Below are 14016 nucleotides of genomic sequence, written 5' to 3' on the forward strand. Positions count from 1 at the left end.
TTGGTTTGCAATCCACTGAGCAGCACAAACCCACAGCGATCTCCGAGTGCTGAAGCTGGCTTGACAGCACGTCCGTGGTGCACGGGAGCAAACCACGACAGCCGCTACCCCGCGGCTCAGCCCTGTAGTGCTGCCGGCACCTTTTCCCTGCGCACACACGGCCCGGCGGGGACACACGGCCCGGCGGGGACACCCGCGGCGCTCCCGCCCTGCCCCCGCCGCTGCGGCCACACCGGCCCGGGGCGGCGGCGAGAGCGGCTCTGCCGCTTCGGACAAGGGAAAATCCGGGCGCGGGCGAGGAAAGGGAGAGAGAAGAGCGGAACGGAGAAACGGGAGGGAGAGAAGGAGGGAGAAGGGGAGGAGGGAGAAAGAGGAAGAGGGAATGAGAAGGAGGGAGAGAATGAAAGGGTAGGGGAAGGGAAGGCGGGAGGGAGGAAAGGCGGAGAGACAGGGAGAGGGAAGGAGGGACAGGCGAAGCCGGAGCGGGAGGCGTGAGGAGGAAGGAGCACGAACGGGAAGGGACGGGAGGGTGTGCAGGGGAGCAGCCGCGCGCTCCCCGCTCACTGCACCGCGCCCCGCCTCACGCCGGCCCGCTCCGCCCGCCCTGCTCCGGGCTCCCTGAGGGCCGCGCGACCCCGCCCTTCGGGGGGCGGAGCGTCGCGCGCGGCCCCGCCCCGCTCCCTTTGTGCCGGGGCCGCGCGCGCCAGCCGCAGTCGCCGCCGCTTCCCGCCAGGGCAGCGCGCGCCCGCCCGCTCCTCTTTCCCCTTCTCCCTCCCCCATTCCTTCCTATTCCCTCTCACCGCTCTCCCGTTCGCCATGTCGCTGGGAGCCGGCCCCGAGGCGGGCTTCTCCAGCGAGGAGCTGCTGACCCTGCGCTTTCCCCTGCACCGCGCCTGCCGCGATGGGGACCTGCCCGCCCTGTGCGCGCTGCTCCAGAGCTCGCCCCGCTCTGACCTGGCGGCCGAGGATTCCTTCTATGGCTGGACGCCCATCCACTGGGCCGCGCACTTCGGCAAGGTGGGGCCTGGCCGGGCTCAGCCGGCGGCGGGAGCGGGGGTGGGAACGGGAAGGAGAAGGGGAAGGAGGGAGCGATTCCCGCTCGCGCGCATCGCGGCGCCATCTTTGCCCCTAGCGCGCGCTGTGCCGGGAGGCGCCGCCGCCCCCCCCTCCGCTCACCGCCTCCTGCCGCTCCTCAGGGAATCGGGCGGGACGAAGCGGACAGCCCTGGTGCTTGGCTCCGTTCCGGTCCCCGCGGTCAGTGAGGCGTGGGTGGCGCAGGTCACGGGGCTGGCGGCACCTGCCGTCTCGGCATCATTCATCCTCACCCCCGCTACCGGCGGCAGCCGCCCCGCTCTCTCCCCGCTGCTTTCCCGGCTGGCAGCGGCGGCCCCGCGCCTCGCCTGGGCCACCGGCAACAGGAGCGAGTGGCGAGGAGCGGCCGATATCCCCCGGACACCCTCGGGGGACGCCGGCCATGCGGGCTGGAGGCACCGCCGCGGCGCGACCTCTTCCCCGCCCTCGACTGATCTCCCTGCATGCCGGCCCTGCCTGCCGGGGCGCTTTGTCTGCGCGCGGTCCGGGCCCTGCTCGGACTCCGCGCCTGGAGACCGCTGTGTTGTGGTGCCCGTGTTATGACAACCGGCTCGTAGGAGTTTGGGCAGAAGGTGCTGCTTGTGCCTGTAAGGCGCTCCCCTTTTGCCTTCGGTAGGAAAAATAAATCGCGGTTCATCCGTATGGAATTTTCTGCATTGGCGCCGTTGCATTGCAGAAAAGACCAAAACATACGAAGTAGCTCCGCTAACTGCACATCTTAGAATGAGTGGTATTCTAATTCCTGGATTTTAATATAGGCGTTTCCTGTTTCTGATGCAGTGAGTATTTCAGACTATGCAGGATTCCAGCCTAGAGGATTGGGATCTGTTTTTTTCCCTTCATTGATTTGTCTGAGTTTAGAATTCGAGGGGCTTTTGTTCTTGTTCTCCCTCCCATTTCCCATATACTTCTATTTACTTATTGGTTGTGTGCCAGAGCAGGAAGATTGATGTACTTAGGCAGTTGTCATGGTTTATAAAAGGACATTAGGAGATGGTTTCTATACGTTATGTGATCTTAGCTGCAGTTGTTTCTTTGAGAAGCTTTTAGAAGCAGCTTTAACTAAGTCGTCTTCCAGTCCTAAAACAAAGGCAAACAAAAAACCCTAAAGCCACAAAATCCAAAATGTAGACTAGTCTTGTATCGGTTGAGAAAGAAGCTAATAATCTGCACTCCGAAAAAAAGTGGAGTGCCTTTATTTTCCTTCTGAAATACACTCGCAGGAAGTATTAAGGTACTGATTGGCCTTACGGTCTTCTGTTCTTTTCAGTATGAGCTTCTGACAGTCGTGCTTTTGCGAGGTAGTATTTACTTAATTATTGGATGTAGATTTTGGATAGTATATGTGTTGTTTTTTTTCCTTTAAGCATCTTAAGTGGCTGCTAACCATCGTAGGTTGAGTGAGCTTTTGTGTACATTCCAGTTTCTGTTGAAGAGACTTGCAGCAAGAGCAAACAAAGGGAACAAGTCGGCCTCAACACGTTGTGCTTGTATTTGCTATTTTCATTCTTAGGTATGGGCAGAATTTGATGGGTGGTGGTGTTACATATGGGGGGGAAATCTGGCAGATGAAATGTGTCTTACAGAGATGACATAGGCTGTACATGGGTTTTACAGAATTTTTTTCATATGTTTTGTCCTAAAAGCCATCAGACCCAGGCAGCAATTTGTGGAAGTTATCTACATACTTTATAGTCTAGTTAAATTATTTTCTCAGAGCCAAAGGCTGCACAGCACTTTGAAAAAGTTAGAGTAGTGTATTGGAGCCCAAATCCGACTGGCTTTGTGTTTGTGTGACACAATTACACTTGTACCTTTCACCAGTTAACAGAGTGTTGCCAGCAGTGAGACAAGAGCTGCTCAGATGCATGTCTTACATTTGCATTTATGGCATTTTTGTTTCCCAAATTCACATTCAACAAAAGGAAATGGAAAATTCTTCTGTTTCTCATAGTACCACAGTTTTCAAATGTTAATTTTTGAAGCATTGGTTAACAGTTACTGAACAGGTCTCTTTCTCTTCACTTCTTTGTTTTTCTAGATTTTGTGGGATTTTCACTTGTTTGGTTTTTTCTTTTCCTGGAAAAAGTTATATATGATGACAGAACTTTGTGTCTGTCTGTGATACAGGGCCAATTAGTAATGTGGTCCACCAGACCATTGCTTCTCGCTGCAGCTCTCTAGGACACTCAAAAGACAAAATTGGTTTAGTTCTTTCCTGGAGCTACTTGTGAGCAATGAAATCTAACCCAGTTCATACATGTACACACATGTGTGCCAGCACACACAGCAGGAGTCCAGATTTGATGAACTTCAAAGAAAGTTTTCTTTCCCTCTGCCTGTGGCACAAGTTGAACATAAGATGGCTCTCCCTGCATCAAAGGGCAGTACAGAAGGATTTTACAGTGAAACTATGTAGAGCTAAATTCTTGCATATAGTTGTAGATATGCTTCAGGAAGGAATTAGCAGCAACAGTCAAGTTGGTTGTAAATGAATATGTGAAAGAGAAAAGGTGGCTTATGGGGGAGAAAATACCGCTGTAACACCCAGTAAAAATGGGGTCTCTTACAACTAAAAGTGAAAACAGGGTTCTTGAATAACTTATTCTAAAGCACACTTCTACAGTTTGCAGGTAATAGTTAAAATACCAGCAAAGTCAATTGGAGGTGATGGGTATTGCAGTTTGTGTTTCTAGTTGTAATATCTGGGCATTTAATGACAGCATGGAGCTTCTTTTAGAGATAGCAGCAAGTGCAAATTTACTTGCTGTGTGGAGTACCTGTGGTGGAGTTTGCATTTCAGGACATTCCCTGACTGCAGAAAAGTGCTTGTCTCCTGAGATGTGAATTAAATCCCATTAGAGTTTCTGTATTTTAATTGGAGTTAATTATATGGTGCCCTAAATTACACTGGTATTCCACAGATTTCTGAGAAGATGGGTCAGAATGTAAAAATATTAATAGTCTAAAAAAGCTACCAGAGAGGTAGAAAATACAGGGCTTGCATAAAAAATTGATTTTGATATTAATTTTAGTTCATTGTTTTGGACTAAACTTAATTTTCTTTTTAATCACTTGCAATTGAGTTTTTATTTTCCCTGACCACATCTCTTTGCTTGTGCTCTTTGCCCACTTTTGTTTTTTGTCATTTGACTGTTCACATTATAGGAAGCAAAATAGTAAATATGTTGTTTCTTTTGGAACAAAAGTGGTAGAGATAAAAATGCCTGTCTCCTGCTTGGTATTTTTCCAGTGTTGTGGCCTGTATAGAGGCCTGTCTTTCTTCACTAAATCAGTTTAACATCTGCTTTAGGTTGGAAAATATCTACTGTATTAAATTTAGGTCATTTAATGAAAGTGGACTTGTGTGTCCTGATCTCGAGCATAAATGATCAAGTGAGGTATTGTTTTTTGTCATGATGACTTTTTCTGTTCATGGATGGAATTAATCTCATTCTTCCATAATGTTGGAAGAAGCAGGTTTTTCTGACAGCCATGATACAGAAGAGCCATACTCAACCTTTAATGGGATGAAACGTATTCATAGTTGAAAGCTCTATGACTCTAAAGTCAGAGTATTAAAAAAAAAAAGGAAAATGTTTAAAAGTGAAGTTGCATGGATAATCATGGTGTGTGGCCCTCTTAGATCCAAGCAGTGCAGGGTAGTGCTGGTGAATCAGTTTGTGTTTTTTCCTTTTCAGTAGATGGACTGTAATGCCTGTCTAATTATGGAATTCTTTCAGCCTGGTGCCTGTGCAGGAAATATTATTCTTTCCTGAAGTTGTAATGCTTGTCTGGAAGTGTTTTCAAATGAACTCTATTAATAAAGTCTATTGTTCTAAAAACAGGCCGAAATTTATTTTTGCCTTCAGTTGCCACAGATGAACCTCTGTAGCTGAAGGGGTGTTTTCCATCACATGACTTATTAATAATTGAAGTGTTACAATTTAATTAATACCTACTAAAGATTGACAACAATATTATGAGTGTTAACATGTGAAGATCATGGAAAGTCCAATATTGGCAAGTACAAAATGTAGTTCAGTAGTCTAGTGTTGGAGTTATAAATTTTCTTAAGTTATTGGATACGTTGGGTTTTTTTCCCCAACAAAAGTGCTCATTTTCTTTTGAAAAGGTACTTTCTCTTTGGCAATGTTGATGTTTATGGAGCTAGATTCATTAATATGCAATATTTCAGTTATCCTCACCCTTACTTCATGCAGTTAGTGAGTTCCTGGTACAACTGTGTCCAGCCTTAACTCCATTACAGTCCAAAAAAATGACTTCTGTGTGTCCAAAGGGATAGGGTTCACATGTGTTTTGTTTGAATTATATGAGGGAAGGAAACAAAGTTGACAATGTATTTGCAAAACTAATTAAAATACTTCATTACAGTGTTTGGTACTTTCATCTCATTGTAATTCAGCAAGATCAGGAATTTGCAGGTTAAGAGAGGGAAAAAGAAAGGCTGACACACAGCAACAGAGAATGTTATCCTGATGTTGATGCTTCTATCTGAGTCAAGCTGCCAGCCCACATTCAGATGATTTTTAATTGCTCCTTTATGGACAGACTATTCCACAGCTGTGGTGTGGCTGATGTTTTCTTTAATGGTGATACACTGAGACAACCACAGATTTGTTTTATATGAACCAATGCCTGAGCTGGTATAAGGGTCTTTGTTTTGCTGCTGCATCTATGTGCAGGGGTATTTGTTTTCTACCCACAGTAAATGGATGCCTAGACTAAACTGTTTATTTCAGCATGGTGAGTTTCTTTTCCTATCAACAATACAATGTTACTGTGTGACAGGAAAGGAGTGTTGTTTTGACTATTTTTGAAAGTTGAGGTCATCGTAGCTGTGGTTTGCCTAGTTTCTACAAATGACAAGTTATGAACCTTTAAAAATAGTATCTGGTTATCTGACACTTCTGGTTAGTATGTTAGGAAAAAAAGGCAGAATATAACTTGACCATTACTGCAATTTTTTAAAAGAAAAGAAAGCTTTTATCTTTATGGTGTCACAAACAAGCAGCCTGTTTTGTTTTAAACAGTTTCTTATCTGAAATAACAAGAAAATGGTGGAATTGATTCCTTTCATAGATTTAACACATTATATGTATTCTTAAGTATTATTTTTCTTGACTAATCTTCTGTCATTCCAGGAATACAGTAAAGAAATGAAAAATCTCTTGTTTTTATGATCTAGCTTTATGTAAACTCTGCTGGGAGTACGAGTCCAGCATCTATATATCTCCTAACAACACTTTTGTTTTGGCAAATGTTACCTAATAATATCTGGTTAGCATTATGTTTGCTGGATCAGAACTCTCGCCCTTTTTTTCCCCTACTTTTCTTTCTTCCCTTTCCACCTTCTTAACAAAAGGAAACTGAATATCTCTTGTAGTTAGGATTGAAGGGTTTATGTCCTCTTTTTCTCTTTTCTGAAATTAAAGATGAAACTCCATTTTGGAGGTGAGAATTAAGTACTTCTCAGGTGTGGTCTATGACCAAATGGGGAAGGAGTGAAGGAGAAGGGAGGAAGTCCTAAATTTCATATTCTGTCTTATTTTTCATTCATGTAGTCTTACTAGTAAATCTAGCTCTTCTGGGTTTTATGTATTTATTACCACATGCTAATTGTCATAGCACATCTGTGTAACATTTTTGGTTTTATTTTCCCTCATGTCTTTAAAGCTGGAGTGCCTAATGCAGTTAGTAAGAGCTGGAGCTTCTGTAAATGCCAGTACGACACGTTTTGCTCAAACACCAGCCCACATTGCTGCTTTTGGAGGACATCCACAGTGCCTGAATTGGTTGATTCAAGTGGGGGCCAACATAAACAAACAGGTACGGATTAATGTGTATTTCATGTGCGCATATAGTTCTGCAAGGAGTGTCTTGATCCCTTTTTATGACATGTATGAGCCTTACATTAACATACAGATGCTTCATTTTTGACATCAGCTGAAGTCAAGTGACTTAATTATCAGTTATAGACATTTTACATTGAGGTAGAGGTAGGACTAATAAATGTCCTTTAAGCCTCTAGGGGTTTGGGGGATATTTGTTTTAGGAGTTGACATCTTGCTGCTTCTCGAACTAAGTGGTAATGTTGCCTTGTATTGGCAGCATTAGCAAATACCCTGATATTGTAGTGCTGCTGTAGGGGCAAGAAAAAGACTAGTGAGGAACATAATACTTAATAAATTTGCTAATAATAGAAAAATTTACTATTACCTACAGAACCATGAGACCTTTGTGGTGCTTCATGATTTATCATACATCTAACTAGTAAGAGCTGCCTTGATTTATTTTAAGGTGCATCTGGTTTTATGTTGTTTTTCTTTTAGATTATTTCTAAAGCTTTTCTAGTAGCTTTCTGAAAATAGATCAGAAACATGTACTTGACTAACAAAGAATGAATAGGTGATTTTAAAAATTTCTTTTGCCCATTTTTTTACTATAACTGTAATTAGTTTAGGTGAGTATGTAATTTATTTGGTAGCAGGGAGTGCATTAATATAGCAAAATTCCTGCAAAGGAGTGTTGTACTCTCTGGTACTGTAACAGAATCAATACCTAAAAACTATCATCATGTTTTTGAAGAAAATGTTTATAAAGTACTGAATGAATCTGTTATGTATGCTGGTCATCCATAACATCCTTTTTAATGGTAATCAAAAGTATTTTTAATAATATTCTGAGAGTAATAATACTACAGCATATGCTGTTGTTAAAAGCTGTGGTATAGCACAGCATCCATAAAATGTCTGGCCTGTTAAATCTTGCATCATACTTTTCTTAAAATATTTAAGGGCCAGACTGCGTTTTATATGCAGTAAAGTTAAGCTAAGTCTGCTGAAGAACTAAAACATTTGCATTTCTAGAGTTTGGTTCTTTTTTTTTTTAAGCTGTGCAAAAATAAGAAATGGGGAAGTTTGTGTTGAGTTTTCAGAAAAGAAGTCTGGTGCATTGAGAACAGCTGTGAGACATCAGGAGAATTGTAGAAACAATGAAGGTGGCTGGATGCAGAGGCTATAGATGGCATCTTCTCCTTGATACCTGACAAAAATAACTTATGCAAAAAGTTATTGCTGCATAGTGGTAGAATCTTCAGAAGAGAAAATACAAGAGCTGTAAATGCATCTGGAGACCAGGTAAGAATGTAAAGAAATGGTGATTAGAGAGGAAACGTGGCATGCACAGAATAAAGATATACAAATAACTGCTAAATGAGAAGAGAAGAATGAATGAAAGTGAATGAATGAGAAGAATGAAAGTTTCCAGCTATGAGGATAAAGAGAAGAACTGACCAGTGAGGTTGAAATGGAGTTGAAGAACAAGCTTGATGTCCTGGAACATGAGGGGGAAAAAAAATCACATGTAGTGAGTGAGGTTGTAGCAAAGAAGAAAAGTAGCAGCTAGCTCCCAGAAGAAGAGGAGAAGAGTGTGGAGAGATCTCTCCATGGGCTGAGGGCAACATGCAGATGACTGTAAAAGAAAACAGAAGGCAGTATAATAGGCAGTTAAAAATGGGCAGGAGACTCATTCCAGCTTAAAGAAGTTACTAAGGCAAGACAGTGACTCAGAAGTCTGTATGTTGCTGGCTTGTTGCCAGAGCAAATGATCTTCCACATTGTCAGGTTCTCAGATAGTGATGATAGCATCTTATAGACTTATGTGGTCAGACTGAGGCAGTGACAGACCACGGACACAGCAGAGGTGGGTGCTGAGAGCTGACATGGTGGGTGCCTTCTATGTCATTAATGGTAGGCTCAAGTTACTCTCCAGTGTAGTAACTTTTTTTTGCACCCACAAGATACTAATGGAACATATGACCAGAGGTATTTCAGACTCAGTTTAGTGACAATATAAGGTACCTCTGGTTAATTAAATGGTAATAGAAACAGAAAGTCTCTGAAGTTTGTAGGATACAACTGGTCAGTCACCCTGTTTTCTCATGCACAAGCACTGAAAGCTAGGCAGTGTGCCTTGGTGATAACTAAAGCAGAAAGCTCATCCCACAGATAGTTGGAATGTTGCATACATGACTATGTAAAGCACAGTGCATGCTTTGCTATCCCCAGTTTCCTCAGCTGTTTATTGAATTGCAGTCAAATTCTACTATTCTTGTTTGATTTGAACTCCTTAAATGATCTCTGTTCCTTATTTAATTTGCAAGCACTTTTAGGTGATCATCTAGGGCTTCCACCCACACTTTTGAGCTTTTGGAGCACTATTTCCTGATGTGTATTTTGTTTATTCCTTCCAGCTCGCTGACTGATGCTGTACTCCAAACAGACATAGTCACTGGCTAATGCTTGTGTGAGGACAAGTGTTCCATGGACACTGGATACAAAACACATGCTGAGAAAGATCTGGGAATGCTTGATATTTAAACTAGTAAACTTTTCCTTCCAAAGTGACTTCTGGTCATTGGCTACAGACTAACCCTTCACTTCTGGAAAAAGAAAAGGATAGCTTCTGAAAAGGAATCCACTCGAGTCTCTCAGTTTTACCGTAAACCTCCGGTACTCAGTAGAGTTTGCATGCATGCTTTCATATCTGCCCTGAGGTATTGTATTGTAGCTCATGCTGCCTGCCCTGAAGTTTAGGAAAACTTAAACATGTTTTATCTTGTTGCTGGTGAGGGTTGCCCAGGACATTTCTCAGGCAGCAGCAATGAAGGACAAATGCTGAAAACTGCTTGTCCCAACTTCACTTTGCTCCCCAAATAAATTTTGTGAGTATATCCTGTGATGCCCAGCCCTCTTATGTAACTGTTTGTGCTGGCTAGAATCACATCTGTCTCTCATCAGTGGGCAGCTCCTTACCCCCAGGATCACCATATAACAATACACAGGAGGAAAGCTGAAGTGCCAAGCAGTGGTTTGTTTCTACCCATCAGTGTATTCAAGACAATGTCCTACTGTTTCTGATTTTTCTTTTTTTTTCCCCTCAGTGGGCTGTGCCTGCTAATAGTTGTTAGTAGTGTGACTCAGGACCTGCATTTGGCTGCCTGCCTGCTCTAGTTCACTGTAACAGTGCAAAGCAATTATCCTGCTAGTTTTCCTGAGGATTTTTTTCTGATTTATCCTTGTCACAACACAGATTGGTTCTGGGCTGTTGTATATGTTAGATACATCAGATAATAAGTACTTCTGATTTAAAAAACCATTAACTTCATTTAAATATATTTTCCCTCTAGCCTCAGCCTATTAAACATTTCTTTTGTATGTTGCCTTTGTTGATTGGCCAAAAAAAGTGTTGTGTGGCCTGTCATAAAGGGAAGGGAAAAGAAATACTGCACCCTTACAGGAGATGCAACTTACTATTCATGCAGTCAGTTAACATCACATGGCAGTGGTGTCAGATAGTTTTAGGGGAGGGTTAGACTACCCATAGGAGCAAGAACTGTAAATAGGCTGATATCCTTGGTAGGGAGGAAGAAAACATTCTTTGGGTATATTACAGTTTTTATTTTTAACAACAATTAGGTCTAAATCCAGATAAAAAGATTCCATAAGTTCTCACTTGCGCACAAAAAGCCTTTTTAGCAAAGGAGGAAAGTACTCGGTGTTCTCTAGTTTCTGCTTCCTAGCTTCAGAAAGGATAGGATACAGGTTCTAAGAAATGAGTAATGTTTGGAAATGTGATCATCTGATAGAGGATTGAATTCAGTCAGTTCAGTTAAGGAATGGGGTTAGTTTGTATTTCTTTTCAAGTAAGGGCTTCTGTGTCTTAGTCAGGTATCACTACTAGAAATATTTTAGAAGTGCTTGCACAGTGTTGAGGTTTATCCCCAGTGGATACCTAAGCACCACACAGCTGCTTCCTTGTTCCCCCACCCGGTGAGGTGAGGGGGAGGATCAGCAGGGAGGTGTGAGAATTCATGGGTTGAAATAAAGACTACCAGGTTAACTGGTAAAAAAAGGAAACAAAGAAAAAGAAATCCAAGAAAATCAAGTGATAAAACATTTTTAAAAACCTCACAGCACAGCACAAAAAGCTTTGTTGCTCACCACTACCTCAGTGATGCCAGCCAGTGATGCATCACTGGAGCAATGGCAGCCCCAGTTCTACTTGCTGAGCATGGCGTCACATGGCATGGGATAATCCTCTGGTCCTTTGGGTCAGTGGTCCCAGCTGGGGCACATCCCAGCCTACTCCCAGCTAGAACATTGGTGTACTAAAAACACTTTGCTGCTCACAAGCCCAAAACATCTTACCAGGTACTATGAAGAAAATCAATTCTGTCCCATCCAAAAGAGTATTCATAGTTGAAAGTTTTCAGTGTAAATATGTGTGGGAGCTTTTTACTTTAAAAATAAATTCCTGCAACTAAGTTGCTTTTTGCTGGGAGGGTTGTTTTGGTTTGGGGGTTTTTTTGATTATTTTTGTGTTGATTGTTTTGGGGGGCTTTTTTTTTGTTGTTTTTGTTTTTTGGGGTTTGGTTTTTTTTTGTTTGGGGTTTTCTTTTATTTGGGTTTTTTTATTGTTGTGGTTTTTTTGGTTTTTTTTTTGTTGTTTTGTTGTTGTTGTTGTTGTTTTTTGATAAATGGAAGGAATGTAAGGGTACCAGTGAGTGAAATCAATTGAATCATGTCCAGGGACTTGGAATTTGGAGAATAAAATAGGAAATGTGCTCTGAATTCAACTGGACCATCCTCAAGCTAACAGAATTCAGGTCCCAAAAGACAGAAGGAGGAAAAAATGGAGTTAAAAATGGCTTTAGACTGAAATGAAAAAAATACCCATACATGAAAGAGGCCTGGGAAGAGAGTTTGAGAAAAGTATGTAATCAGTAGAGGAAGTGTCTTTTGAGGTTAAGAGCATAGTGAGGAACTGGAAACTGATTAGTCAAGCTGAGATAGATTTACTGATTAAAGCCAAAAAAAGCAAAAGACTCTTTAGCCACATAAATAAAAAGATAATAAGGAAGGAAGCTAGATGTTTATGCAGTAAAATGAAATAAAAGTCAAAGGTAATCTAGTCATGATGCCAAGCTGGAGAAGACTGCCCTTGTCTGTGTGAGAGGGTAGCCATTCTTTCCAAGGGAAAGGAGGAAGGCATTCAGCAATGGGTTGCAAAAACTAAATGTGTCTGTGATGGTTCATGAATTCTTTTTGTCATTTCTTCAAGAGCACTGTGCACAAAATATGTAGTAACCACAGAACCAATCAAATGTATTATCATGAATGCTAAATTAATGAAACTTAGTTTGAGTTTCTACTCATTTATTTAGAATGCATCCTCTAGATTGTGAGACAAGTTTGGGCTGTTTGTGCAGTGTTGCAACAGAGGGATGAGTTCTGCTCTAGTTGTGAAAGGCCAGTACGAGTCATTGATGCTTCTCTTCCTGGAATATTATTACAAAAGGGATTGTTTCAGACTCAAGCACAGATGGGGAGTGTGACCAGTTTAAAGGATTATGAGGTGTTATCAGGGGTAATGAGGAATTAATAGAGCTTCTCAAAATAAAAAACTTCTTTTGTGAGATAAAAGAGATAGGGAAGAAGTATTTTACACGTGAGAATGTGCTGACAGGCTATACCCTGAACCGCTCGCAGAAACTTCTTGGAAAAAAATGTTACTTTGTTTTCCTGTTAGGTCACATCCATTCCAGTTGTTGAATCAAAACAATTGTTCTGAGACTCATACAGAATACTTTTGTTTTCTCCTCTATGCATTGAAAGATATAAAAGCCATCTTTCAGTGGGATGTATATATTTTCCCATGTGTATTTTCCATTTAGTCAAACTTAAAATCTAGAGAGAATTTCTGAGGAGAGCTAGGAAAGTGTTTCAGTGCAAATACATTTGGCCCCTTATGAGAATTTCAAAACAACATAATAGTAATGACAACTGAAATTTGGGTACTGTAATTAAAAGGAATGCTATAAAAACCTAAGTCTATTCTGTTGTTTTTTAAGTATTACTTGAATTCCTTAACTTCAGACACATGGTTTTCTGGGCCAGTGATTAAAAGCAGCTCTTCTCAAGACATATATTCCCTTCTGAAATACTAATCTTTTCTGTTTGGTGATGGAAGTGGTAGCTGCTATAAGCTTAGCTCATCCTTCTAATGCAATGCTGGGGAGTCCTTTTGCAAAGGTCTTGTCTCATCCTTTTTGTGTGTCCCCACAGCAATGATGGAATTCAGTTCTCTAGATCTTACTGTGGGCTGTGCCAGGTTTTTAGGGCTTGGGAAGATTTTATCTCTGCCATATGCATGGCCAACTAACCCTAACCTGAACTTCATATTGAGTAAATCTATTGTAACTTAGACTTGGGCTTGCAGATACTAATGCTGACCAAAAGAGGCAAATCACTTACTTTCTATACTTTGGCCATTTTAATAAAAGGGAGGAGGGGAGGACACTGTAACAGAATGATGAATTGAAGACAGCTTTTATGACTGGAAAATTTATTACCCAAAGAAAGCTTTTCTGGATAAATTAGCCTCAAATAAATTTCAATGTATGATAGTTTAAAAATTGTGTCCTCTCTTAAATTTCTTTCTCTTCCTGTTACTTCAGGAGAAGTTACAAATAGGAAAAATTTGCATAAACTTCATTGGAAAGCAGTCTTCTATCCATCAGCTGCAGACATCCACTTTGGAAGAAGGGCTTTATAGCCTTTTTCTAATCTCTAAGACATTGCTGCTCTTTCCTATGTCCAAACTTTGTCAGCCTCAACAGTTTTCCTTATTTTATAAGAAAGTAAACTTTGGTGCCATTGTTGTTCCCTGCTGAGTGTGCTAAGTAGTTCACTGTCTGGCTGAATATATGTCTTAAGCACTGGCTTACCCTCCATGAATTTGTAACTTGTTATAAAGATATTTCACCATGAAATAAAATTGTCAAGTAGAATAGAGAATACATACATTATAATCCAAAATTCATTTTCAAGTTATACTTAC

General features: G+C 41.7%; 1 protein-coding gene and 1 long non-coding RNA gene across 2 annotated transcripts in view; both read left to right on the forward strand.

Moving 5' to 3' along the window:
* The first annotated feature begins 706 nt into the window (after window positions 1–706).
* ANKRD10 (ankyrin repeat domain 10) overlaps window positions 707–14016 on the forward strand; it is a 37780-nt gene continuing 24470 nt past the window's right edge. The window contains exons 1-2 of the mRNA XM_066545315.1: window positions 707–1017; window positions 6790–6942. Of these exons, the coding sequence (XP_066401412.1) occupies window positions 817–1017; window positions 6790–6942 (354 nt within the window). The 5' untranslated portion in view covers window positions 707–816. The remainder of the gene's footprint in view (window positions 1018–6789; window positions 6943–14016) is intronic.
* Window positions 7364–10308, forward strand: LOC136553649 (uncharacterized). The gene is made up of 2 exons (XR_010783198.1): window positions 7364–8252; window positions 9368–10308. It is a non-coding gene; the product is annotated as an uncharacterized lncRNA (long non-coding RNA).

This window comes from Molothrus aeneus, chromosome 2, assembly GCF_037042795.1.
Source record: "Molothrus aeneus isolate 106 chromosome 2, BPBGC_Maene_1.0, whole genome shotgun sequence".
NCBI lineage: Eukaryota > Metazoa > Chordata > Aves > Passeriformes > Icteridae > Molothrus > Molothrus aeneus.